This window comes from Coturnix japonica, unplaced genomic scaffold, assembly GCF_054131305.1.
Source record: "Coturnix japonica strain WE unplaced genomic scaffold, WE-NBRP24 Scf080, whole genome shotgun sequence".
Taxonomy (NCBI): domain Eukaryota; kingdom Metazoa; phylum Chordata; class Aves; order Galliformes; family Phasianidae; genus Coturnix; species Coturnix japonica.
The window spans coordinates 3672-30994 of record NW_028188983.1 but is presented as its reverse complement, the minus strand read 5'-3'; the positions used below and the strand labels follow the sequence as shown (position 1 = coordinate 30994).

The window sequence follows — 27323 nt, the reverse complement described above, 5'->3', positions numbered from 1 at the left end:
AGGGGGCACTTATGGGTCATGGGGAGACACAAAGGTGGGACACAGGGGACCCCTCGGTGTCCACGTGGTGTCCTCATGGGGTCTCCGTGATGCCTCCATAGTGTCCTATGGTGTCCCTATGATGTCCCTACAAGGCCCCCATACAATGTCCCTATGGGGCCCCCATATGATCCCTATGAGACCCCCATACAATGTCTCTATAAAGCCCCCATACAATATAAAGCCCCCTATGGGGCCCCCATACAGTATCCCTATGAGATCCCCATACAATGCCCCCTATAAGGCCCCCATACAATGTCCCTATGGGGTCCATATACAATATCCCTATGAGACCCCCATACAATGTCCCTATGAGACCCTCATGCAATGTCCCTATGGGGTCCCCATACAATGTCCCTATGAGACCCCCATACAATGTCCCTATGGGGTCCCATACAATGTCCCTATAAGGCCCCCATACAATGTCCCTATGAGACCCCCATACAATGTCCCTATGGGGTCCCCATACAATGTCCCTATGGGGTCCCATACAATGTCCCTATGAGACCCCCATACAATGTCCCTATGAGACCCATATACAATGCCCCCTATAAGGCCCCCATACACTGTCCCTATGGGATATGCCGGGTCCTCCACGCCGCATGGTGGCGCTCTATCCCCCTTCCCCTCTATCTCCATCCTAACGGCGCACGGCGGCGCAGCGCGATGACGTCAGCACGCAGAGCGCTGACGCAGCTCAGCTCCGCCGGGGGAGGGGCCCACTCTTCTTTCCTTTTTTTTTTTTTATTTTTTTATTTTTTTTCCTCCCCCCTTTTTTTTTTTTTTTACCCCATTTCCTTTTTTTCCCCCTTTTTTCCCTTCCCCCTCTTGGTTCTTTTTCCTCTTTTCCTCTTTTTTAGCCTTATTCTCTCGCTCTTTTCCTTCCCCCCCCCCCCCCGTTCAGCGCTGGACCAGGCCCGGCCCATAGAGGTGGTGGCGGCCCAGCGGCGTTGGGCCCGGCCCGGTGAGTGCGGGCGGAACGGGGGGGGTCGGTGTTCAGCTCTATTATATGGGCCTTAATGGGGGTCCTGGGCTTTAAAGGGGTCCTGGGTCTTAATGGGGTCCTGGGCTTTAAAGGGGGTCCTGGGCCTTAAAGGGTGTCCTGGGTCTTAATGGTGTCCTGGGGTCTTAAAGGGGGTCCTGGGCCTTAAAGGGGGTTTTGGGCTTTAAAGGGGGTCCTGGGCTTTAAAGGGGGGTCCTGGATCTTAAAGGGGGTCCTGGGCTTTAAGGGGGTCCTGGGCTTTAAGGGGGGTCCTGGGTCTTAAGGGGGGTCCTGGGTCTTAAGGGGGTTCTGGGCTTTAAAGGGGGTCTTGGGTCTTAAGGGGGTACTTTGCTTTTAAAGGGGGTCCTGGATCTTAAAGGGGGTCCTTGGCTTTAAGGGGGTCCTTGGCTTTAAGGGGGTCCTGGGCCTTAAAGGGGGTCCTGGGCTTTAAGGGGGGTCCTGGGTCTTAAGGGGGGTCCTGGGCTTTAAAGGGGTCCTGGGTCTTAAAGGGGGTACTTTGCTTTTAAAGGGGGTCCTGGGCCTTAAGGGGGGTCCTGGGCCTTAAGGGGGGTCCTGGGCCTTAAAGGGGGTCCTGGGTCTTTAAGGGGGTCCTGGGCTTTAAAGGGGTCCTGGGTCTTAAAGGGGGTACTTTGCTTTTAAAGGGGGTCCTGGGCCTTAAAGGGGGTCCTGGGCTTTAAGGGGGTCCTGGGCCTTAAGGGGGGTCCTGGGCCTTAAAGGGGGTCCTGGGTCTTTAAGGGGGTACTTTGCTTTTAAAGGGGGTCCTGGGCCTTAAAGGGGGTCCTGGGCTTTAAGGGGGTCCTGGGTCTTTAAGGGGGTCCTGGGCTTTAAAGGGGTCCTGGGCCTTAAGGGGGGTCCTGGGCTTTAAAGGGGGTCCTGGGTCTTAATGGGGTCCTGGGCCTTAAAGGGGGTCCTGGGTCTTAAGGGGGTCCTGGGTCTAAAGGGGGTCCTGGGCTTTAAAGGGGTCCTGGGTCTTAAAGGGGGTACTTTGCTCTTAAAGGGGGTCCTGGGCCTTAAAGGGGGTCCTGGGCCTTAAAGGGTTCCTAGGCCTTAAAGGGGATCCTAGGCTTTAAGGGGGCCCTGGGCCTTAAAGGGGTCCTGGGTCTTAAAGGGGTCCTGGGGGGGTGGTGTGGCCCGGCCGTGTCCCATTGGATGGGGGGGAAATGGGAGACCCCCCCCCTCAACCACAGCCCTAAGGAGGCTGTGGGTTGTATGGAGCAACAGGAGGCCTTGGTGGAGGGTTTGGCTTGAGGTGAGGGGGGGTCGCTGTGCTGTTGGTGCTCGTGGCTTTGTGGGATGGTTGTTGCCTCTCTTGTTTTAGGAGCTGTTCCCCCGTCGTTTGCTTTGCTTTATAATCAAACTGATGTGGTTTCATTCGGTGGTAGCAGCTTTTGCTGCTTTCCAGTCTCTGTTCTTCCTGCCCTCTGTGTTGTTTTGTTCTGCAATGGACAGCGAAGCTGCTCTGTGCTTTTATAGGGCTGCAGTAACGAGGCTGCTTCCAGGAAGCCTCCATGCAGCCCATGTACCTTATGGAGGGACTTTTATTATCAGTTTACCATCAGCTGTTCCTATTTATATATACAAACTACTTGATAAAACCTTCCTTTGCCTCCATTCTCCAAGGTCTGTGTCCTGCTCCATCCTTCTGGCTGCCTCCAGTTTATCAGCCTTGCTTAGGGTTTGCTGGGAGATCCACCTGCTTCATTCTGGGCCTTAAAGGGGTCCTGGACCTTAAAGGGGGTCCTGGGTCTTAAAGGGGGTCCTGCCCTATATTCTGCCCTATAACTCAGACTCAGGCTGTGTTTGCAGTGTGTGGTTAAGCCTGGCTGCCCTGTGCTGTATGAGATCCATCTGCTGTGCTTACACACAGCATCACCGTGCCCCAAAGCAGCTATTTCAAGGGTATGAAGTGATTCCTGGTCCTGGAAGCTGACATATCCCATATAAAACAGTCAGACACCTTGCTCAGGGCACCTGTATGGTCTGTATAACCTGTTGCTTGTGGGTCACTTAACACAGACCACCTCAAATCCATCAGGTCCCTCTCTCCCTTCCACAGGACATGGAGGCAATAGACCCTCATTTATCAGGCACTGCTCGGTGGTTCCTGAGGCTCAGCTGGAGCACCAGCCAAAATCCAGAGTGATTTAACAATATCACACCGTGGTTTGTAGCATCTCCTTCCTCTTTGGCAACCCTTTGTGGCCTTGTTTGCTCGCACCTTCTCAAGCCAAAACTGGGAAGCTGTGTCCTGTGGTGTGGCTGAGAGGGATCAGAGAAACCATCTCCCTTTGATTCCTTATGGAGCTGTTAGCTGCCATTCTGGGCTGGAAGGAGAAGTTGCTTTTAGCCTGGAAGTTAAGAGCTCTTAGAGTTTGTAGGGCTCATTCCTCAATACAAACCCATTGCTCTCCACCCTCCATCTTTTATTGTGAGCTTCCTCTTGATTTCTGAGTCCTGCTGAACCCAACTGGGAGGCAGCACGACCTCCTGGTGTGGTTTACCCATATACAGAGGTGAGGAGTGTCTGTGGGAGCCCTGTCTGGGTGTGAGCAGCAGCAGGAGGAAGGGCTGAGCTGATGTCAGTGCTGGGATTCCCTTGCATGCTGTTGTCAATGGGGCTCATACGGATTTATGGCTTTCTATAGAGCCCGCTTTCATTATGTATTGGGAGCACAAGCTGTCTTTGTGTACTGCAGACTGAGTCACGGCTGCCTCCCAGTAAATTTCAGTGATGATTATTGAGTGTGGGCAGATGCAGCCTACTCGTTATGCCAGCTCTTAGATAGAGATATATATATATATATATTAATGAAGTTATAAAATTCTCCTATTGCTTTGACGTCCTTTTCCTTAAGACATGGATTTCTTCGGAGCTGAGTTAAGACCAAGAGCCACTTGGTCAGGGGTGTATCTGGGTGACTGGGCTGCTGGTTAGGAAATGGAATCCTGGGTCTTAAAGGGGGTACTTTGCTTTTAAAGGGGGTCCTGGGCCTTAAAGGGGGTCCTGGTCCTGCCCTGGCTGCTCCCCCATGGCCAAACCAAGACGAGAAGCTGCTCCTCCTGCCATGGTTTCTTATTAGAAGAGGAAGGAGATAGTGAGGGTAAGGAGGGGTGAAGGTGGGGTGGGTGCAGGGGGGTGTTTGCTCAGACCTTCAGCTCACCCCACAGCTGAGGGGTCTGCCCTCCTCCCTCCCCATCAGGTTTAAAGCAGGGCTGGGGTTTTGGCCTTGCTCACACATTAAGGTCTTGGGGGCTTCCCCTCAATGCCTTTACATTGCCCCCCCCCCCCCCTTGCTTTCAATTGGGGTATTTTAGAGGGTGACACCAAACCACTCTGAGGATTCTATTCCAGCCTGTTGACTTAATAAGCTCTGAGTGAGCTGCACGTGAGAGCGCATCGCTTCTCCTTATGGAGAACCTGCTGTTTTCTCACTGCTGGCAGTTCCTTGCTTTAGAAACGCTCGGGAAGCCGATGTGACGGGGAGGCAGGGGGAGCTGGGTGTCATTTTAATGTTATTTTTTGAAGCTCCTCGGTGAGGAGGGGAGCTGCCATCTGGCCAAGTGGGTTTTGCTGCACGACGCAATGAGGGACGGAGCTGCTTTGAACCTGGTGGGAAATGGGGAACGTGGTGGGGTCTGGAAGGGGAAGAATTGAACTCCAGGATGGTGATGGTGACATCTCTCATCATTATCAGCTTCACAAGCATGTGTGCTAAGGCTGGTGAATGTCTTACACTGGCACTAAGGTTTTTAGTGTGAGTTTATGAGTGCGGAGCAGTGGGATATGGAGATAGGTGGCAGTTTGCTCTTTGGGCTTTTGACCTGACAGGGTGGCAGGTCACAGTTTGCAATGCAGAAGCATCAACAAGTGGAAGTTCCTGCACACAGGGCAGCACAGCTCAGGAGAGAACAGCAGCATCCTCTGCCCTGCAGGAAAAACACTGGAGAGATGGGAGCTGAGGTTTGTAGCTGTGCAGAGCTGGCTGCCACCCAGTGCCCTGGCCATGCTCCCACCCTGCTCTTCTGCAAGCAAGAGGATTCTCCCTTGCATGCACACACACTGCAGGGCTCTCCTCCAGCAGGGGCAGCCCTGGCTGCTGCCACTGTAACACCCTGAGTGGGGGATTCCTAATTGGAAGGGCCAGCAACCCAACGCGTGCTCCGTCGGTGCCACCTCTTTGCTTCCCTCCCTCCTTGTTCCTCTGGCAGCTACAGCACATATTCTATTTTTAACCAGTGCTGCTCTCTGTATTGCGGCATTTTCTCTTCCTGAATTATTTATCAGTGTTTGGAGCTGAATGGGGAGCTCGTTACGTTCCTGTGCTGCTCATCGCTGCCCACGTGTCTGTCCTGAGCCATTGACAGATCTGGTGCACGTCAGACTCAAAGGGGCCATAGGGGCCCAGCTGCAGCCAGCACACAGCTGTGGGTTGGGTGCTATGGGGGGGGATAGGGAAGGGTTGGCTGTCATGGGTGTGTGTCCTCAGATCTGAATGGAAAATCCCTTCCCATTCAATCTGATGGTGCTCTGGTTTATTCTTCCTGTGGGCAGCTCAGGCTGCATCTCACATCCCACTTCTTGGGGGCACGGAGCTAATTCTTCCTGTCTGATAGAAGAGCCTGCTCTGAATCCCTGCTCTGAGCTGCCACCCCCATCAGCTCAGCACTGAGGTGACTCTGATGGTGAACTCTCCGCTCTGTTTCTCCCCTTATTGTGGCCTCCTTGGACCTGATAACAGAGCTGTGCTGGCTGTAGGACTCCTGTGTCTCTCCCAGCCCTGCTGAGGAATCTCCTGTTCTCACGAGCAGAAGGAGCAGAGCATTCGGTCCATCCCAGCTGCACGGATCCTGCTGCTCCACAGCTGCTGCTCTGCTCCTGGGTGTCTTTGGAGCTGCTTTCTTGCAGCTTCCCTTCATCCCTGTGCATTGTGGCAGATGGCAGAAGGGTGCTGCTGACTGACAGGGCTTCACTGGGGCTCACACGCTCCATCTCCCACCCAGGCTCTGCTGTGTCTCCCCATCTCAGATGCATCCAAGGAGGAAGCTGCAGCTTAGCAAATCATCTCCCACTTTGTTTCTTGGAGACAGAACATTGCTGCCTTGCAATGAGGCAGCTCTATGGCTGCAGGAGGAAGCCCAGGAGGTGCCTCTGTGCTGTGTGTGCTTGCAGGGTTCCACGCTCTGAGGTCTGTCCTGTTTGTGTCTCTGTGCTGGAGATCAGCTCAGCAGGGGAAAGCGGTTCAGAACTTCTCCAGGCTCATTTGCATTTCTTGCTTCCTGTCTGTATCACATCGCTGAGAAACGAGGAAAAAACCAAAGCTCCAGCTATTAAAATAACGTGACCCCTTGGGAGCATTGATGGCACCACACGAGCAGTGAGGGACGCAGCCCGTAACCCACCTCCGTGCACGTGGGGTGCATCCTCCTTCCTGCCATTGCTCAGGAAGGTGCTGTGTCTTTAAAGCCTTGCCGGGCTGTGCGGAGGCAGTTCCACTGAAGTGTTTGAATGAGAGCAGGGGTGGGTGTGCATGTGGAGATTGGCAGAGCTCGGTGCCATCCCTCCCCACAGCTGGGCTCTGCTCTGCTCGGAGCTGCTGGGCTCAGCTTTGCCATCATCCAAGGGGGGGAGAGAAGCAGGTTGGGGGGCTTCCAAAGAGCAGAATGAATCCTGGCAGCGTTCCTCGGTCCTGCTGAGCCGGCTGTGGCAATGGAGGGGCTGTGGGGATTAGGGGACAGGTGACTGCGGGGAGCACGGAGCCACAGGGGTGAGTTCCTTTATAGATCTAAGGCACCTGAGATTTGGGGCTGGAGCAGGAGTGACCCGGGGCTTCTCTTTTCATCCACTGTGCAACATACAGCGTAGGTACAGCAGGCAAGTGGTTCAGAGATGGGGACCCGACATCATTCACCTCCGGTAAGTGCCTGTTCCTGCTGTTTGCTGGGGGTTCATTTGAACACCGTGCTGTAATAGAACGGATGCACAGCTCTGATCTCATTCGGGATGCGGTGCCAGCACTGAGCTTCCCTTTTGTGATGCTGAGAGTGCACCTGCAGGAGCAAGGGAATCCCTGAGTGCTGCTGTGTCAGCGTGGAGTTCCCTTCGTGGGCTCTCCCATTCTGAGCTGGGCTTTGTGCAGCTCATTCTGGGCTCTTCCTTTTGCAAAGGCAAAGTGTTCCATGCTGCTGTGCTGTGCATTCAGGGCTGTGCTGCTTGGAAGCTGGTTAGTTTATATCATAGAACGTGGCTGTAGGAAGATGCTGGGTCTGCTTGACGACAGTTGGATGTTCTGTAGGGCTGCTCGTGCTGTATTTGTACCCGTGTATTTATATGAACCCCATCCCGTGTTGAAGAGCTTGCTGCAAACTGGGTTTGCTTGCAGCATTCCTTCTATGTTACCTTCAGTGCTAGGAGCTATTCCTAGGGCTGGGTCTATCAGCACTGCAGGATCTTTATGTCCCTTTCACCTCCTGATGATGCTCTTTTAGATCAGAAAGCATCACCTGTGGCTGCAGGACCTGCAGGGAGCAGCCCCCTATTGCTGCAGGTAAACAGGAACCCCTCACCTGCTCACCTTGCAGTGATACCTTGCAGTGATACCTTGCAGTGATACCTTGCAGTGATACCTTGCAGTGATACCTTGCAGTGATACCTTGCTCTGATACCTTGCAGTGATACCTTGCAGTGATACCTTGCTGTAATACCTTGCAGTGTTATCTTGCTGTGATACCTTGCTGTGATACCCAGCGTTTGCAGCTGGCTTCATGCTGAGCTGGGCTGAGCAATCCACGCTCTCAACCAGCTTTAAGTTCTGCTGCTGCTTCTTGGCACGGACAGAGAGCATCAAGGAGCATTGCAGCACAGGGGGAGTTAACAGGAGTCCCACTGCCGTGCTGCCCTATTGCATCTTGACACTGCAGAAAGTAGGTGGATGATTCCATGGGAGCTTTTCAGGAAACCCCTGTGGTGGACAACCCTCTTGTGCTGTTGCTGGGAAACTGCTTTGACGTCATGGGAGCAGTTCCCTGCTCCTGGGTGAGTGCAGGAATAGCTGTGACAGCAGAGGGGAGCTCGAGCTGGCCCACATTTCACTTTCTCACCTCAACACTGGAAAAAAACTAAAGGAAGAAAATCCATCCAGAGCTGGAAAAGTTCATTTTGGTGCCTTCTTTGGTCCATCTGGGTGCTGGGAGCTCTGCAGGGCACCTCAAAGCTTCGAGCCTCCTTTCTATATGGCTGTCCATCACATCCTGCCCCGTATCCCAGTTCTTTATTCCCTCTTTCCACCTCAAGTCCAAACTTTGCATCGTATCTTCAGCCTGATGTGGGTGGTGGGGATTAAGATGTAAGGGGGGACTCAGTGCTGGGTCTGTGTGCTCTGCAGTCCAGTTCATCTATAGCCCATACGCCCATACACCCATACGCCCATACACCCATACGCCCATACACCCATACACCCATACACCCATACACCCATACACCCATACACCTATACACCCATATACCTATAGGGATTATGGCTTTGTTTGCTTTATGGGGACTGTCAGAGTCAGGAACTCATCCCTCCCCTTCAGTTGATGGGGACATTCAGCTCCTGCATGGGCTGAGCCACTGCTGGGGACCCTTAATTGGGTCTTATGCTGCCCAGAGCAGATTGGGGGGGGGGGGGGGGTCATATGGAGCCTATAAGAGACCTATCTCGGTACCTATCTCAGTAGCTACCTTAGGGCTTATCTCAGGACCTATCTCAGGACCTATATTAGGACCTATATTAGGATCTATATTAGGACCTACCTTAGGGCCTATCTTAGGACCTATCTCAGTAGCTACCTTAGGGCCTATCTCAGTACCTATCTCAGTACCTATCTCAGTACCTATCTCAGTACCTATCTTAGGACCTATCTTAGGACCTATCTTAGGACCTATATTAGGACCTATATTAGGACCTATCTCAGTACCTATCTCAGTAGCTACCTTAGGGCCTATCTTAGGACCTATCTCAGTTCCTATATTAGGACCTATCTCAGTACCTATCTCAGTAGCTACCTTAGGGCTTATCTTAGGGCCAATCTCAGGACCTATCTCAGGACCTATATTAGGACCTATATTAGGATCTATATTAGGACCTACCTCAGTACCTATATTAGGACCTATCTCAGTACCTATCTCAGTACCTACCTTAGGGCCTATCTTAGGACCTATCTCAGTAGCTACCTTAGGACCTATATTAGGACCTATATTAGGACCTATCTCAGTACCTACCTTAGGGCCTATCTTAGAACCTATCTCAGTACCTATCTCAGTAGCTACCTTAGGGCCTATCTTAGGGCCTATCTTAGGACCTATATTAGGCCCTATAAGTGACTCAGGACTGCATGGCTGCTGTTGGTCCTACAACCACTCCTCCTTTTGTAGCCCCTCGTGTACCTCCAACACCTCCAAAGCTGCACCAGCCGCCGTGCCCTGGGGAAAGCAGAGTGTACAGGGCTCCCTGCAGCCCTGCAGGGTGGGGGGATCACGCTGCAGCCCGGCTGTGGGGCTGGGATGGTCGGTGTCCATTGCATCCCACCACCCCCATCCATCCATGGGGCGGCCATTGGTACCCAGCTCTCCCTGTTGCTCCTGGTGACAGAGCCCGTTGCCATGGAGCTCTGGCTCTGATTGGTTGAGCCACGAGCCAATCAGCGAGCGGCTGGGAGAGCATCACTCCTCGTGCTGGAGGTTCCTGCTTAGTGCTGCTGGCAGCAATGCTGTGCAATGGGGGGCAAGGGGAGATATTTGGGCCCTAGAACAAGGCCGTGGCTTTCCCTTTACCAAGCTGGGTTGTTGGCTCCCATCACCTCTTGAACCTTCAGACCTCTTGGATGGGCCAGCTTTCCTTGCCCAGCTCTGGCTGCCGTCATCAGTTGTGATGTGGTGGGGACTGTCCTGCCCACGAGTGACTCACTGCCTTGGGATGTTTATTTCTGAGTCTTCCATGGGCTGTAACTGTGTTTAACATGGGATTGGAGCCGGTGTGGCTTTAAGCAGGGCTGCATTTGGTGCTGTACAACAAGCCTGAGGATGGAAGGGGCTTTGTTGGGTTCCTCCTTGTCAGTGTTCCTTTAATACAGCACTGCTGGCTGGGGTCTGTCTGCTCTGCCCCATCGAATGAGCCTCGGGAAGCAAAAGCAGAAGGAAAATAAAGTAACCTAGAGAAGGGATTGAGGGAGATGTGAGTGGAGAGGTGACTCTGAAGCAGGTTGTGAGGTCTGAATGTTCAGGCTTAACTCCCCAGGTTGCTCTGTTCCCTTTACCCTTCACCCAGCCCTCGAGCAGAGCTTGGTGTTCACTGCCACCCTCCAGCCCCACATCACTCAGCTCAGCTCTCCCACCTCCAGCAGCTCAGCCGGGCGCTGCTCTGACCCAGATTCAGCGGCTTCCCTGATGCTGCATCTACGTCATCTCCCCATCTCCTCCCTGGCAGAGCTCAGTTCGGTGCCACCCACCCCGAGTCCTCTGAACTTCCCCTCTCTGCAAGCTGCTGTCTGTCGCTGCAGCTCATGTCTGCCACCCCCTCATGCGACCCACGCCTGTCCTGGGGGAGCGGCGCTGATTCATTCATACAGAAAGGAAAGCTTTGCTTTGCAGGCGTCGCTGTGGAGGAGCCCTGGCAGTGCACAGCAGCTCTCCTTGGAGCTTTGCATGCGAGGAAATGGAGCTGGGGGCAGAAGGTTCATCAGGAGGGACAGTGGCACTGGGTCCTCATCAGATCTGCTCTTTTCTCCTGTGATGCTGAGGTTGCATTGCAGTGTGATGAGGAAGGTTTGCTTCTTCCTTCCTAAGTGGAAGGGCACGGTGCTGCAGCAGCCTGTGGGGTGTTGGGGTGCGACCTCCCTGCTTTGCCCCCTGCAGCCAGAAATCAGCCCAGGAGCTGCAGTAAAAGCAGAACGTGTTTTATGTCCAACATCCCCACACGTTACAAGGGGAGGAGGTTGAATTAATTAATGAAGTGGAGCAGCTCCCGTGTAGAGCTGCCAAGGGTTAATAAATCTTGGTGAGATCTGACGCTTTCAGCCACAGCTTGTGAATAAAACGAGTTGATGAATGTCAGCTGTATCTTCTAACACTGAGATCTTCTATTGGAGCTCCTCTGAGATGTGGGCTTCCCCCTTTCCCTTTGGAATGCCATTACTGGGCTGTGCCCCAGCAGTGGGTGCACAAATGTGGTCCTTAGGACCAGGATTCCCTCTGCAGCCCTCCCTAAGCTGGTTTGATCCTCATTGGAGTTCCAAGAGAGCTGCTTTGGCTGAGCCCATAGGGCTGATTTTGGTTCTAGGCTTGGAGCTGGCTCCGTTTTATGAATGGATGTGTGACATCCCTTCCTCCTGTTGGTGCTGGGAGCAGAGCAAGGCACCCTGCCCTGCTCAGGCTCTGCTCAGTCACTTCAGGGCCCTGGGCAGGCTGTGTGTTTGCTAACCAGAAGCATGCAATTAGACACAACTTCATTAGGAAGCATTATGTTGTCATCTGCAATGGTTTGGCTTGGCTGTAGTGTCGAGCCATGAACAGCCAAGGGAAGACAGTGATGTTACTCTGCTTCCCAGGAGAAACCAGAGCAATATCTGGATACGAAGCTGTTTCCTCACTGAGGATAGCTCTGACTGCCTGCAAGAAGGGCAGGGCTGCGATTTGGGAAGAGAATGCAGGTTTTTGGTTGTTATCTGTGCACAGAGTTACAGGGCACCTCTTCAGCTGTGCCCACGACTTCAGGGTCCTGGTGAGAAGCTCAGAGCTCCTGCAAGAACCTGGGGCTGCATCCAAGGGGATGAATGGGAGGGCGCAGGATGCAGGGGTTGGGGTTGTTGTGCTCAAAAGGAGTTGCAAGAAATGCCAACCTATGTGTAAAAGCTCCTCTGTCCCTTCTCCTGGCAGGAGCCCGTCGCTGCATCATAGGGCTCTGAAGATGTCAAACAGCAACACAGCACAGGAGTCCCTGGAAATAATGAAGGAGTCAGAAAAGAAGGTGGTTGAGGAATCCGTGAGCAAAACCAAATACGTATCCAGGTCACCCAGCAAGGAGGAGGCTGAGAAGGATGGAGGGGAGGAGGTCAGCGTGCGTCAGGAAGCTCAGGTGAGCATGGAATGGGTGGGCAGCCCATTGGGGTACATGGAGCTCCTCTCATTCTGCCTAAGAAACACACTGTCAGCCAGAGATCCTGAATCTGCCTCCGACACCACACAGCACTGATACTGTGCACCCTCCCATCAAACTCATTGCCTTCTCTTTCCTTTTCCTCCAGAGACGGACGTCAGGCCACGGACATGCCAGAAAAAGAGCCAAGGTATGAGATATTCCAACATCCATTTCTTCTTCAGGCTGTTCCTATGGTTGATCCTGCCTGGGATCTCATGGGACCGGTTTCTATTTCCCATTTGTCACCCAAGTGAGTCAACTTGCCAGCAGTCCTGAAAGCACAGGTTTTATTTTAAACTAAGAACTACTACGTTACCTAAAATAACCAAAGCCATCGGGTCAGGCAGGGTAGGTGTAAGCAGGATGACAGCCTGGTAATTAAGAACGGTAACGATCATCACCTCATATATTAGATAAAACCATTTGGTTCACCGTGTCCTTTGGGAACAGTTTTAACTCTTAGGTGAGGATGAGAGGGCTGGGGTTGCTGTGGCTGAAGAGCATGAATTAAAACAGTGAGCTTCCAATATTGGCTGGTTCAAAATTGAATCAAGGGCTGCAGGAAGGAACTGCTTCACTCCAGGACTCCAAACGTGTGCATGTTTCATGTGAGATGCTGGTTCGGTAGTTCTCCTTTTCAGCAGTTTTAATTAATGCTGATTGCTTGAATGGCTCGGTAGTGCAACAGCATGAACTCGAGCGCGTGCTTTCTGGCTGAGGTGTCTTAACTATGCTCTTTCTTTTACTTTTCCAGTCTAATTCAAAGCTTAAGCTGGTCAGGAGCTTGGCTGTGTGTGAAGAATCGTCCAGCCCCTTTGTAGATGGGCTGCTGGAGTCCCAGGTAGGCCCAGAACCAGACAAGCTGTGCAGAATGGGAGCCCAGAAAATCCCCTTCTTTCTAGAGTTGGTCTCTTAGACTGGGCTCGTTCCTCTGAGAACCAAAGAGTTCCCACCTGAGGCTGTTGTTGAAGGAGCTGCTCATCCCTGTTATCACTGCTTGTAGGTGCACAGTCACAGCCCTTCCTTCTCTCACCAGGAATTGTCAGTATAAACTCACTGGGCACCTGCACGTGCTTGAGCCGTGGTGCTGTGTCAGGGACCTCCTGTATAAAAGGAAATTGAAGGATCAGCTTCACAAAGGCTTGTGCTTTTTTAGCTGGTTTTAACTTGAGCTTTATCCAAGTGTCACCTTTGACAAACCTTCTGGTCTTAAGTTTCTTCCCACAGAGCAGGGTGAGCTTGCAGGCCTTGCTGGGCAGCTGCAGCTCAGGAGAAGAGCAGATAAGAAGCATCAGGAAGCTCCGTGCAGCACAAAAGCTGCTCATCACACCTTATAACCTCATAGGCTTTTTGCTCCCCTCGTGCCCTTTCTCTTTCCAGATTAGGTGGCAGAATCTCGTTGTAGTGGTGCAGGAGCTCCTTCACCTTGGTCATTCTTCTGTCCATAGTGTAATAGAGTGTTATCAGCCTTCAACAGGGAAGCATGTAACTCAGATCCTGGACAAGGCAGGTGTCCAGCAGTGCCAAATGCTGCTGAGTCCCATCAGATCTTCTCAATGGGAGGAGAGCAGAGCCTGAACCCTGTGCCTTTCTATGCTGCCAACATCTCCACCCACAGCAGCGCTGAGTCCGTGTGACTCAGAGCAACGTGGTTTGTTTTATTCCAGGACATCATTCAGTTGCATGTTAGCTGCCCCTCTGACAAGGAAGAGGAAAAGTCCACGAAAGATGGGGCCGAGAAAGAAGAAAAAGAAAAGAATAAAGACAAGGCACCGAGGAAGATGCTGTCTCGAGGTCAGGTGCTCTTATGAACACAGCAGGTCTTACCTACCCTGGTTTGAGGATATGGGGGGTCAGTGGTAGCGCTGGGAGCAGAGGGGTTATCTCTGTGTAGGAATTCATCACCTTTATAGCATCCTTTGTTGGGCAGAGGGTATGGGAGGGCTCTATGGGGGCATCATTCTCATGCACACATTGAGTCACTGCTGAGAGATACCTCCTCCAACCCATTGTATGGCAGCCTTTTGTTCATTTGTTCTACTGCTGTTGTCGTTTCAGACTCCAGCCAGGAATACACAGACTCCACTGGGATAGATTTGCATGAGTTTTTAGTAAATACACTGAAAAAAAACCCGAGGTAGGTCACTGGTTGGTAAAAAGAAATCCTTCTGATGGAGTGAAGGGAGGGAGCACCTGGTGAGTGATGCTGCTTTGGTTGACCCTGTGGTGTTTGCATGTGTGTGTGTGTATCCATATATCATGGGAGGGAAGTGACAGCTCTGTGTTGTAGCTCTATGTTGCAATCAGAACGTGCTTGTGTGCTGTGGAGAGATATAGAGGGGAAGAATGCTTTGTTTGAATGCAAGCAGGAGGTAACCTTGGCCACCTTAAAACCCATCATGTAAATGCTCGTCAAATATTCACCTCCAAAGGAACTGCTGCTGTGTCAGTAATAAACATAATCAAACCAAGTGCTGGCATAGGAGCGGCAAAGCTGGAGTCATTGCAGACCAAAAGCCAAGCACTATTAGTAAAACAACTTTAAATTGGGAAATAAAGTGGAGTTTTTTAGTTCATTGCTATAAGGGATGTGTGGAGTTGGGTTGGTGGAGCTGCTTGTGCCTTGTGCTGCTGCAGGGAGGTGGGTTCCAAGCAGGGGGGTTTGTGCTTTGCTCTCTTTAAAGGTGATTTCCCCCCCCCCCTTTTTTTTTTGGCAGGGATAGAATGATGCTGCTAAAGTTAGAACAGGAGATTCTGGAGTTTATTAGTGATAACAAGTAAGTGCTCATTCAGAAATTGCTCTTAATATCTGATCTCAATGTTCCCTGTCACAACTTGAGGCCGTTACGCTGAGTCCTCTCACTTGGCGTGATCTGATCTGGGATCTCTCCCTTTCCCTCTCTGTTTTGGTGTCTGATTATCATGTTTTGAAGCCTCCTAAACTCTGATCCTTTCTTCCTTCATTTCAGCAATCAGTTTAAGAAGTTCCCTCAGATGACCTCATACCACAGGATGCTGCTGCACCGGGTGGCTGCCTACTTTGGCATGGACCATAACGTTGACCAAACTGGGAAAGCAGTCATTATCAACAAGACCAGTAACACACGAATGTAAGTGGGATGGAGAGAGGACACCCCTTCCCCTTCCCTTTTCCCCTTCCCTTTTCCCCTTCCCTTTTCCCCTTCCCTTCTCCCCTTCCCTTTTCCCCTTCCCTTTTCCCCTTCCCTTTTCCCCTTCCCTTCTCCCCTTCCCTTCTCCCCTTCCCTTCTCCCCTTCCCCTTTCCCCTTCCCTTTTCCCCTTCCCTTTTCCCCTTCCCTTCTCCCCTTCCCTTCTCCCCTTCCCTTTTCCCCTTCCCTTTTCCCCTTCCCTTTTCCCCTTCCCTTTTCCCCTTCCCTTTTCCCCTTCCCTTTTCCCCTTCCCTTCTCCCCTTCCCCTTTCCCCTTCCCTTCTCCCCTTCCCTTTTCCCCTTCCCTTTTCCCCTTCCCTTTTCCCCTTCCCTTTTCCCCTTCCCTTTTCCTCTTCCCTTTTCCTCTTCCCTTTTCCCCTTCCCTTTTCCCCTTCCCTTTTCCCCTTCCCTTTTCCCCTTCCCTTTTCCCCTTCCCTTTTCCCCTTCCCTTTTCCCCTTCCCTTTTCCCCTTCCCTTTTCCCCTTCCCTTTTCCCCTCCCCTCCCCTTCCTCCCAGACCACAAGCCCTGAGGGATGAATTACCCCCTAACAAGAGCTGCTTCCTCCCGCAGTCCCGAGCAGAGGTTCTCTGAGCACATCAAAGATGAGAAGAATGCAGAGTTTCCCCAGCGGTTTATCCTAAAACGAGATGATACCAGCATGGACCGAGATGATAATCAGGTAAGGGATGGCAAACTGGGGCACCAGGATCCCTCTCCTCAGCCAGGACCTCGCGCTCTTTGCTTTCGTAGCACCCATCTTAACATCACCATGCCATTATCCCTTGCTTTGGTTCATCCTTTGGAACTCGAGTGGTCAGGTTGAGGCTGTTGCAATCAGGATCAGGTTCTGTTTTCTCTATGGTGGTACTGAGAAGGTGAGGAACGCAGTGTGTGACTGAGCAGGAGGAGTTTGCCTTGGGCATCTGTCTGCAGACAGTGGCTTTTAGCTTTGACCCCCTGAGACCAGTCTGTCCTTCTGAATACATGGTGATATTCCTGACCTGTCCTCTCTAAATCAGGCAGGAAAGCTTTGCAGATCCCCGAGTTGTTCATCCCTGGAGCACGGGTGCCTAGAAGTTCAGTTTAAAGGCATCATGCCCCAGCTCCACAGTCCACATACTGCTGTGTAGGCCTGTCAGCAGCTCACTACACCCTCTGCTCCCATTGGCAACCACTGACCCGCTGAGCTGTGTTTGTCCCTTCAGATCAGACTCCCCTTGCAGGATGGGAGGAGGAGCAAATCTATAGAAGAGCGAGAGGAGGAATACCAGCGGGCCAGGGAGCGGATATTTGCACGAGAGGTAAGCTTAGATCACTGACATGCCAGGTATCTTCCTGGAACTATGGGGCAGGAGGTGTCCTTGAATATCCTCAAAGGTCAGATCTCACTGTTGCCTTTTCTACAAATTTCCTAGTGTTCCTGGTATGTACCAGTGAATTCCAGCTCCTAACAAAGATGCCTGTGACATGGAGATAGAGGAGCCACACGTTCACTCCCTTAAATTCACATGGCAGTAGAAGTGTGGGGACTGACAGAGGAGGCAGGTTTGCTCCTTGCTGTCCAGCAGTACTATAAGCTTACGCAGCGGCATGTCTGGAATGAGTCAATTAATGAAGCTGACAGGAACCGTGTCCTTCTCTCCCAGTTTCTCTCCATTCCTGCAGCTTTGGCAGTGCTAGCCCTCAATCACACAATGGCTTAGGTTGGAGGGGACCTTAAAGATCACCTCATTCCAACCCCCCCTGCCATGGGCAGGGTTGCCAGCCCCTAGATCAGGCTGCCCAGGATCCCTCAGGTGCCAGGCAGGGCTCTGTGCCCTTATGGGATGGATCTGGGTTGATTTTCTTTCTCCCAAAGCGTCCAGCTTGGTTGTTGTTTGCTTGAAATCTCTGCTCCCTGTGTGGAACTCCTCGAAGCCAGAGCTCTGCTCCGTGCTCACGTCTGGCTCAGCGAGGCTGCTGTGCTCTGCTGTGTTGAGTGCTGTCTGCCAGCTGGAGGCAGCTCCCTGTGCTGTGCCAAGGGGCATACGTTGGAATTGGGGACGATCCAGTCTGCTGTGGGTCAGATTCAAAGTCCAGCTCCTTGCCTGCTGCTTTTGAGTAGCTGGGGAATGATACTTTCCTCTGGCCCGGTGGGAGTACGTCCATGCAGCCTGTACTGAGTGCTATCAAAGCAGCAGGCTTCAAATGGCTCTCGAGGTGTTGGTAGTCACAGAGCTGTCCTGCACACAGACCCAGAGCCATCCAGCCGTGCTAGCAAGCAGCTCTGCCTGTAGTCCTGGATGAGGGCAGGTACCATCCCATGCCAGCACAATGCTGAGTGGCCACGTCAGCCTTGTCACCCTTCCTCTCTGCTCATGGCCAGTGCTCTGCTGCTGGCCTGCAGAGTCAGGGCTGGCCATCATGGGGGAACCAGGCTGATTTTGAGCCCTCTGCCTTTCCTAATGGCTCTGATGACTGCCTGTATTTACCAAGTAAAGACCCTTCTGTGTTTGGTCTCGGTTGTTCCACTACCAAAGCAACCTTGATGCTGCCTCAGGGCATTGAGATAGAGAGCTTAGGACTCAGATTTGAAAACCCAGGGGGGATCTCAACATCACAGGTGCTGGCAAAGGCTCCCAGGGGGTTGGATGGAGGGGACAAGGAGCACAAGAGGCTGAGCAGGAGCTCCCGAGTGACCATACAACTCATGCACAACACCAGCCGAATCCCATACTGTTAGTGCTTTGCTCCTTTTTTGCTTTGAATTAGCCTGGGGTTTGTTGCTTTCAAAGTTATTAAAGTCTCCCTTTTCTTTCCTTCCCATCCCCGTGTCTTTTCCATGTTTCCAGACTGGCCAGAATGGATATCTCACCGACAGCAGGTCAGTACATCCAGCACACACTATCTGTATCCCTGCCTTTCTCTGCAGAGCACTGCGTGGCTCCCAATGACGCTTTTCTCTGCTATTAACTGCTCCAAAGAAGGTTTTTCTTCTAGTTCTCAAAAACAGAGGCAGATTTTTAGGTATCTCTGGGTGATTTCTTTTGTACCTTGTCCTGCTGAGTAAATTTGCCCCGGTTGTTATTGAAGTTGGATTTTACACAGCATCGATTTCTGAGTCCTTTTCCTTTTTTTTTTGGCCAACTCAATTGAAATAGGATGATGGAATGGCAGCAAGGAGAGGGAAAGCCAAAGGATTTAGGCTCTTTGTGTCCCAGAAGGGTGGGAGAACCCTTGCTCTTCCAGCAGCAGGGTCAGCATCCAGCTGGGTTGGAGTTGTCCCTGCTTTAAGTACATGGAGGATCAGCTTCTCAGCTGTGGCTCCATCTGTAGTTGGAGCAGCACTGAGAGGGAGGTTGTGTGGGCATCAGGGCTCCTAAATCTTGCTCTAGGCAGAGCTGGCTGGAGATGAATGAGGGCAGTCGCTGGGAGCACAGTGATATCACAGCACACAGCTGTGCACAAGGTGATCTTGCAAGATCTTGGTCACCTTGAGGCCTCTTTGAAGCTCAGTGTTGTGGCACACAAAAGGCTTTAGCAATGGATTGTGCTCTGAACCTGCTGGCATCTTTTCCAAGCTGGAGAAAAGGGCCAAGAACCAGCATGGAGATAACAATGTCTGGGTCTTCCCAGTGCACAACCGAGGGAGCAGTGACCCAGACTGTTTGTTCATCATCCCTGATCACTGTGCTCAGTGCCAACGTGCTGCCCCACAGAGCCAGCTGCTGGCCGGCATCACCACCCCGGTGTGACAGTCGGGTGCAGCACATGCAGCTCCTGCTTCTCCTTTCCCCTGGAGGTTTGTCTGACTCCCCCTTCTCTGCAACACAGGGGCAACAGGGACGGTTTGAACCGAGCCTCAGGCAGCCGCCAGAGCAGCACAGAGAGTGAGATCAAGTCATTGGAGCCTCGGCCGTGGAGCAGCACGGACTCAGACGGCTCCATCCGCAGCCTGCGGCCGCCTGTCACCAAAGCCAGCAGCTTCAGTGGCATCTCCATCCTGACACGGGGCGACAGCATCGGGAGCAGCAAAGGCAGCACCGCCAGCAGAGCATCCCGGGCAGGTACTGTGTTGTTTCCCTGCCCACCTCCAGCCACGGAGCGGCAGCATCTGTGGTCATTGAGATGGGGGACGGCGTCATTTCAGACTGCTCAGCACTGAGATAGGGATGTGCTGTTTGACTGACTTCCCATCTGCTTTTTCCTGCTTCTCTCTGTTCCAGGCCTGGTTCTCGGTGCCCCCGAAGCGTGCAGCCAACCCCCTTCATCGCAGCCCAGCCGTGGCCTCCTTCCCTGTGCATCCCAGCAGCCTCAACCACCACCTCCCCAGCAGCCCCCCCCGCAGCCCCAAGGCCTTCCCCCCACAGCCCAGCAGCAGCCAGCCATGAGTAACCACATGATGTCTCAGGTGAGTGCCCAGCACTCAGGGCTCAGCAGTGGCACACAGTGGGAGGTGTGAGCAGAGCCAGCACATATCCAGGCTGCTGGGACTCCTGCCTGCCCAGTGAGGGTGCAGAGAGAGCTGGGGGGGGTCAATGCCATGCACAGGGGGGCAGTGGAATGGGAGAGACAGAGGTTGTCTGCGGTGAATGGATGGTTTGGGCCATAGCCACCCTTTGTAAATCTGCCACCATTCATGCAAGGCAAGGCCTGCTTTGTGAACACAAAGCGACTGGCCAGGCTGTGCCTTCCCCAGGAGATGAATGCTCTCCCATTCTGCTCTCCATGCTTTCCAACCCCCTGCAATGCCCACTCGTGTGTCTTTGCGATGGGCTCAGTTGACTAACCTTGTTGTTCCTTCTTTCTCTCCTTCCTCCTGTCCTTCCTTCCTTCCTCCTCACCTTTCCCCACCCAAATCCGTGTCCTCTGCTCTCCCTCCTCTGCTGGTCTCAGCCGGTCCCAGCGCTGCAGCCCGTTCAGTATTCTCCAAGCTCCTGCCCCCAAGTCCTCTTGCCAGTCTCTCCACCCCAGCAGTACAACATGGTATAAACCCCATTTACTCTTGTGCGCTGCCTCCGTTGTACTCTCGTGCGCTGTGTTTGTGTTGTATGAGCTTTTGCTGATCGGGGCTGTCACAAACATTACTCCCAATGGCTTTAGGATTCAGTGCTGCCATGGGATGCTCGAGGCTGTGGCACCCTGTGGTTGATCTTAAAGGCTAAGGAAGGGCCCACAGCTGCCCTGCAGTTCATGCTCAGCCCTCAGTGCCCTGTGCATGGTGTGGAGTGCCCTGCAGGACACAGGTCCAGGCTGGGGCCGCCCCAACCTGTGTAGGGCTGTGCATGTCACCCGTGTCTGCTGAGCTTCCAGGCTCCCCGTCCTGCAGAACGCTCTTGATGTGTAACACAGAGTCGAAGGGAGGACTGTTGAGCAGAGCCGCGTTCTGCTTGCTGCTGTCCTACACGCTGTCCTCCTCCATTCCTCTCCCTTGTCCCCACTGCAGGCTGACGAACTCAGCAACCCCTTTGGGCAGATCAGCCTCAGCCGACAGGGCTCGACGGAAGCACCGGATCCTTCCTCAGCGATGTTCCAGTCATCCCTCATCTCCCAGCACCCTCAGCAGGCAGGATTCATCATGGCAACCCCTGGGCAGCCCATTCCCACCTCCAACTACTCAGCCTCAGGGCACACGGTCCCCACGCAGCAGGTGCTGCAGCCCCAGGGCTACATTCAGCCTCCCCAGCAAGTAAGGAGCTGGAGGGGGTGAGGGTCTCAACCCAGATCTGCAGGGCAGGGGGCTGCTGGGGAGGACACTTTGCTGCTGGGGAGCGGGCTGTCCTTTTACTGCTCATTTGTGATGGAGCAGTGGACAGAAGTCAGAGCATTGGGTGCTCTTAGGTGAGATTTCTGCTCCCACATCACAGGGCAGTTCTCTAGAGAACCCTCTGGCCATTCCTGGCTCATAGTGGAAGTGAGACAGTGACCAGATGGAGTGCTGACACCTCTAAGCTCCATTTGGGTCCTGCAGGGCATTGTGACCCCTGGGATGGGGGTGGGACCCATAGGTGGGGGGTTGGACATCTCCCCTGGGCTATGGTGAGGTTTGTGCTGGGGAAGGCTTTGGGGTGAGGCTGGGAGGAGCGGGGGGGGGCTGTGCTTCCCTGGGTGTCTCTGCCCAGAGCCAAAGCTCTGCTTGGTTTGCTTGGTTTCCTTCCACAGCAGCCAGGCCAGGTGAGAGAGAAAAGCAGCCCTGGAGGAACATGGAGGGTCCAGAATCATGGTCCCACTTCTTGAGCTCTTACCGCCGTGTTTTCTTGCTTTTATTAGATTCAGGTTTCTTACTACCCTCCCGGGCAGTACCCAAACTCCAGCCAGCAATACCGATCTCTCAGTCACCCAGTGGCCTACAGCTCCCAGCGCACGCAGCAGCTCCCCCAGCAAGCCCAGCAGCCTGGTAAGAGGTGGGGGGCAGCAGGGGGTGGGGGACCATCCCCTTTTCCTTTCTCTCTATTGGCTTCTAAGCATCTCTCAGGACCTCAGATAGATCCGTCGTGGCTTGTTGGGATGCCGTTCCATTTCAGCTTTGTTCTGACAGGTTTACAGCCAATGATGTCCAACCAGCAGCAAACGTACCAAGGTGTGATGGGAGTGCAGCAGGCACAATCCCCCGGGCTCCTCAACAGCCAGAGGAATAACATGGGGGGCCAAATGCAGAGCGTGATGGGGGTGCAGCAGACGCAGCCCCCGAGCCTCCTCGGCAGCCAGAGGAGCAACATGGGGAGCCAGATGCAAGGCCTGATGGTGCAGTACACTCCACTGCCTTCGTACCAGGTAGGCATCAGCTGCTTTGCAGTGAGGGGTGGGCCTCAGCCCTGAACCCCCCAGCTGAGTTATGGGGCCAGCAATGGGGTTGGGTTCACCTTGAGGTCGTGCATGCTTGCCGGCCGCTGCTGTCTGTTACCTCTCATCCCATAGGGCTGCTCCTCTCCTCCCTGCACAGGTTCCAGTGGCCAACGAGTCCCAGAGCGTGGTCCAGCAGCCCTTCCAGCAGCCAGTGCTCGTGCCAGCCAGCCAGTCTGTCCAGGGGGGGCTTCAGACTGGGGGTGTACCCATCTACTACAGCGTCATCCCAACTGCCCAGCAGAATGGCACCAGGTAGGAGCTCCTCTGTATGAAGGGTGCTGCACCCGAGTCCTGCAGCCAATTATGGGGGGGGGGGATGCAGTGGGGATGCTGGTCAGCTCTGCAGCTTCCCATCCCAGCTTTCCATCCCTGGGCACTGCAGCCCTGCAGAACCTCCTGGGAGTTGCCATCCCTTTTGTGCACTGCAGGGGCTGCGGCTGCTGCTTCTCTCCCACCCCCAGCAGCAGCTCAGCAAAGTCCTTTCTCCTTCACAGCCCTTCGGTTGGGTTCCTGCAGCCACCCGGCTCTGAGCAGTACCAGATGCCACAATCTCCCTCGCCCTGCAGCCCGTCGCAGATGCAGCAGCAGTATTCAGGTAGGAGGTGCCACGCTTCGGGGTCAGTCCTTTGGATCAGCTTTGGGGTGGGAAGGAGGATCAGGGGCTGCCAATCCACAGCCCGATCCCTCAGCATCACACAGCCCTCCGTGAGCCATCAGGATGTGGCCAAGTGACTTTACTCACCATCCTGTTAGCATGGAGGGAAGGGAAGGAGCAGCTCTGTGTGCTGCAGACTCCCTCTTGTGGCAGCAGGGCTGTGTTATCACCGTGTCTGCTGCCATCCTCTCTCCTTAGGGGTGTCCCCATCAGGTCCCGGTGTGGTTGTGATGCAGCTGAATGTACCCAATGGCCCCCAACCCCCCCAGAACGCCCCTGTGGTGCAATGGAGCCACTGTAAGTACTACAGCCTGGAGCAGCGGGGGCAGAAGCCAGGAGACCTGTACAGCCCAGACAGCAGCGCTCAGGTATCGGGGGGACTGGGAGGAAGGCAGCTGGTTTGGGGAGAGAAAGACCCCCCCCACAATGTCTGGATGGGCTGTGAGGGGGGGTGGGCTGTGAGGGGGGGTGGGCTCAGGTGGGGGGTGGTTATGAGGTGTCTGACCCTTTGCATCCCCCCAGGCCAGCACCCAGCTGAACAGCCCCATCACATCCCCCACCCAGTCCCCAACGCCGTCTCCCGTCACCAACCTGAACAGCGTCTGCACGGGGCTGAGCCCCCTCCCCGTCCTCACACAGTTCCCCCGGCCCATGGGCCCAGCACAAGGTAAAGGGGAAGGGCTGAAATCACTGCAGGGCTGCTGCTGCTCCATGATTCCTCCTCAAACCTCTCCCTGTGCTGTTGCAGGTGACGGGCGTTACTCGCTGCTGGGCCAACCGCTGCAGTACAACCTGTCCATCTGCCCCCCACCTCTGCTCCACAACCAGCCCAACTACAGCACACACCAGGTAGAGCCAGCCCAGGTCCCCATAGGAGCCCCCAGAGCCCACCCCACATCTCTGCTGCAGTTCCCAGCAGCACCTTATCCCTGGCTTTGCCTTGGGCTGTGCCGGCTCCTGGAGCTGAGCTTTGTCCTGGGCTCCTCTAAGTTCCCCCTTAGAGATGCTGGGGCTGTGAGCTCCATCTGGGTGCACCCATTTCCATTGTCACGTTGGTCACCCCCGGCTGCAGGACTTGCTGTGTGCACCACAAGGACACGGCTCCTCCTCATGGCTGTTGGTTTTTGTGTTTCATGAAGGGACAAAGTGGGATGAAACACGGGAACCGGAGCAAGAGACAGGCCCTGAAGTCAGCGTCCACCGACCTGGGGACGAGCGATGTAGGCAAGTGACCCTCCGCAGGCATCTCCCCATCCCCATCCCATCCTATTCCATCCTATTCCATCCCCATTCTATCCTATCCTATCCTATCCTATCCTATCCTATCCTATCCTATCCTATCCTATCCTATCCTATCCTATCCTATCCTATCCTATCCTATCCTATCCTATCCTTTCCTATCCTATCCTTTCCTATCCTATCCCCATCCCATCCCCATCCCATCCCCATCCCCATCCCCATCCCATTCCTATCCCCATCCCCATCTCCATCCCATCCCATCCCCATCCCCATCCCCATCCCCATCCCCATCCCCATCCCATCCCCATCCCATCCCCATCCCATCCCCATCCCCATCCCCATCCCCATCCCCATCCCATCCTCATCCCATCCCCATCCCCATCCCCATCCCCATCCCATCCTCATCCCATCCCCATCCCCATCCCCATCCCCATCTCCATCCCATCCCATCCCCATCCCCATCCCCATCCCCATCCCCATCCCCATCCCCATCCCCATCCCCATCCCCATCCCATCCCCATCCCATCCCCATCCCATCCCCATCCCCATCCCCATCCCCATCCCCATCCCCATCCCCATCCCATCCCCATCCCATCCCATCCCATCCCATCCCATCCCATCCCATCCCCATCCCCATCCCCATCCCCATCCCCATCCCATCCCCATCCCATCCCCATCCCATCCCCATCCCCATCCCCATCCCATCCCCATCCCCATCCCCATCCCATTACCATCCCATCCCCATCCCATCCCCATCCCATCCCATCCCCATCCCATTCCCATCCCATCCCATCCCATCCCATCCCATCCCCATCCCATCCCCATCCTATCCCCATCCCATCCCCATCCCATCCCCATCCTATCCCCATCCCATCCCCATCCCATCCCATCCCATCCCATCCCCATCCTGCATAGCACACCCAGCACTGATGGCCTCCAGATGCCACCTCCACCCTCCCAGCATCCCATAGATCCAGATTTGTCCTTGTCACCGACACGGCCCTTTAAGATCAGCTCTTTGGGGTTGCCCCCCCCTCCTCACCCCTCCCCTCCATGCAGCTGGCGCGTTCATTACATGCTGTGTTAATATTAGCAAAGAATCCGGCCTGCCAGCCCTGCACTAAGCCCGGCTGCCAGGGCTGGAGCCAGGAGGCAGCAGAGGGTCTGGGTACCACCAGGCAGCTCTATCCCTTCTCATGGGGGGTGGGTGGGTGGGGGAGACCCCAGGCCAAGGACCCCTAAGCTAAGAGATGTGGCACTGGGGGGGCTTGGGGGTCCTGGTGTGTGTGTGGGGATGGGGGTGAGATAGGGAAGGGGGAGAGGATGGGGTGGGGGTGCAGAAAGGGATGGGATGGGGAAAGGGATGGGAATAGAGGTGGGATTGGGGACGGGGAAGGGGGAGAGGATGGGGATGGGAATGGGGTGGAGGTGTAGAGGGGGGTGGGCTGGGGATGGAGATGGGATGGGATGGTTTGGGGATGGGATGGGGATGGGATGGGGATGGGATGGGATGGGATGGGATGGGATGGGATGGGATGGGATGGGATGGGATGGGATGGGATGGGGATGGGATGGGATGGGATGGGATGGGATGGGATGGGATGGGATGGGATGGGATGGGATGGGATGGGATGGGATGGGATGGGATGGGATGGGGATGGGATGGGATGGGATGGGATGGGATGGGATGAATGGGATGGGATGGGATGGGATGGTTTGGGTCCCTTCAGGGCTGTTTGAGGGACAATGCCCCATCTCAGCCCATTGATCCCTGTATCCCGCAGTGCTGGGCCGGGTGCTGGAGGTGACGGACCTCCCCGAGGGCATCACCCGGACGGAGGCAGACAAGCTGTTCACTCAGCTGGCCATGGCCGGAGCCAAGATCCAATGGCTCAAAGAGACTCAGGGGCGACGTGGGGACGGAGGCGGCTCCGGGGACAGCAGCGGGACTGCAGAGAACGGCCGGCACTCGGACCTCGCTGCCTTATACACCATCGTGGCCGTGTTCCCCAGCCCGTCTGCGGCACAGAGCGCTTCCCTCCGCCTCAACAACTCCCTGAGCCGCTTCAAACTGCGCGTGGCCAAAAAGAACTACGACCTGAGGGTGCTGGAGAGAGCCAGCTCCCAATAGGGGCTCCAACAGGGGATCCCATAGGGGCTCCAATAAGGGATCCCAATAGGGGCTCCAATAGGGGATCCCATAGGGGCTCCAATAGGGGATCCCATAGGGGTTCCCATAGGGGCTCCAATAGGGAATCCCATAGGGGCTCCAATAGGGGTTCCCTATAGGGGCTCTAATAGGGGTTCCCTATAGGGGCTCTAATAGGGGTTCTCAATAGGGGATCCCAATAGGGGCTCCAAAAGGGGATCCCATAGGGGCTCCAATAAGGGATCCCAATAAGGGGCTCCAATAGGGGCTCCAATAGGGAATCTCACAGGGGCTTCAATAAGGGATCCCAATAGGGGCTCCAAAATGGGATCCCATAGGGGATCCCAATAGGGGCTCCAAAAGGGGATCCCATAGGGGCTCCCATAGGGGCTCCAATAGGGGTTCTCAATAGGGGATCCCAATAGGGGCTCCAAAAGGGGATCCCATAGGGGTTCCCATAGGGGCTCCAATAGGAGATCCCAACAGGGGCTCTAACAGGGGCTCCCATAGGGGATTCCCAATAGGGGCTCCCATAGGGGTTCCCATAGGGGCTCCCATAGGGGATCCCAATAGGGGTTCCCAATAGGGAATCCCATAGGGGCTCCAATAAGGGATCCCAATAGGGGCTCCCATAGGGGTTCCCATAGGGGATCCCAATAGGGGCTCCAACAGGGGCTCCCCATAGGGGCTCCATGTGGGCTCAGAGCACACTGGACTGCGGGCTCCCCTCTGCCTCCTCTCCGCCCTCCTCCTCCTGGCTCTATTTATATGGACATCATGAAGAGGCAAATTGAGTTCAGTTCATTTTCAGAGTGATGCCCCCCCCCTGCCCCCCCCCCCCCCCCCCAGTGTATATTGTTTTGTTAAGCACTGTGTTGAACTGCACATACAGGTGTTGATTGGGATGTTCACTGCACATTTTATTTAATCGGATTATTATTATTATTAATTTCCTTTTATTTTGGGGGGGGGGGAGAGAGGGGAGGGGAGGAGGGGGGGGGGGTCCTTTTTTGTTTCCTTTGGGGAGGGGTCGGTTTTGAATATGAAATGAAAACTTGTCCATCGTTTTAA

At 54.4% G+C, this 27323-nt stretch overlaps 1 protein-coding gene across 14 annotated transcripts; it reads left to right on the top strand.

Moving 5' to 3' along the window:
* The first annotated feature begins 811 nt into the window (after positions 1-811).
* Positions 812-27323, top strand: R3HDM2 (R3H domain containing 2). 14 transcript variants are annotated; one of them, XM_085534241.1, is made up of 26 exons: positions 812-1003; positions 6901-6956; positions 7529-7587; positions 11955-12153; positions 12323-12364; positions 12971-13057; positions 13884-14010; positions 14275-14353; positions 14934-14993; positions 15186-15326; positions 15955-16063; positions 16590-16685; positions 18216-18247; positions 19198-19430; positions 19590-19774; positions 20260-20349; positions 20810-21052; positions 21634-21760; positions 21902-22137; positions 22307-22461; positions 22704-22804; positions 23063-23232; positions 23387-23531; positions 23613-23713; positions 24004-24088; positions 25888-27323. In XM_085534241.1, the coding sequence occupies exons 2-26, from the start codon at positions 6930-6932 to the stop codon at positions 26232-26234; spliced, it is 3276 nt and encodes a 1091-aa protein (XP_085390367.1). In that variant the 5' UTR covers positions 812-1003; positions 6901-6929; the 3' UTR covers positions 26235-27323. The 14 variants fall into 14 exon arrangements, with proteins under 14 accessions (XP_085390367.1, XP_085390370.1, XP_085390371.1 ...); XM_085534244.1 differs by lacking the exon at positions 7529-7587; XM_015886996.3 differs by lacking the exons at positions 812-1003; positions 7529-7587 and adding an exon at positions 6535-6807 and having other exon boundaries at positions 16608-16685.

What these genes read in the sequence shown, in the direction of transcription:
- R3HDM2 (XM_085534241.1), top strand. Translation starts at nt 6,930, where the DNA reads ATGGGGACCCGACATCATTCACCTCCG. An exon ending in ATGCCAGAAAAAGAGCCAAG is followed by an intron (nt 12,365 to 12,970) that starts GTATGAGATATT and finishes TTACTTTTCCAG; the next exon opens with TCTAATTCAAAGCTTAAGCT. An exon ending in AGCGGATATTTGCACGAGAG is followed by an intron (nt 16,686 to 18,215) that starts GTAAGCTTAGAT and finishes CCATGTTTCCAG; the next exon opens with ACTGGCCAGAATGGATATCT.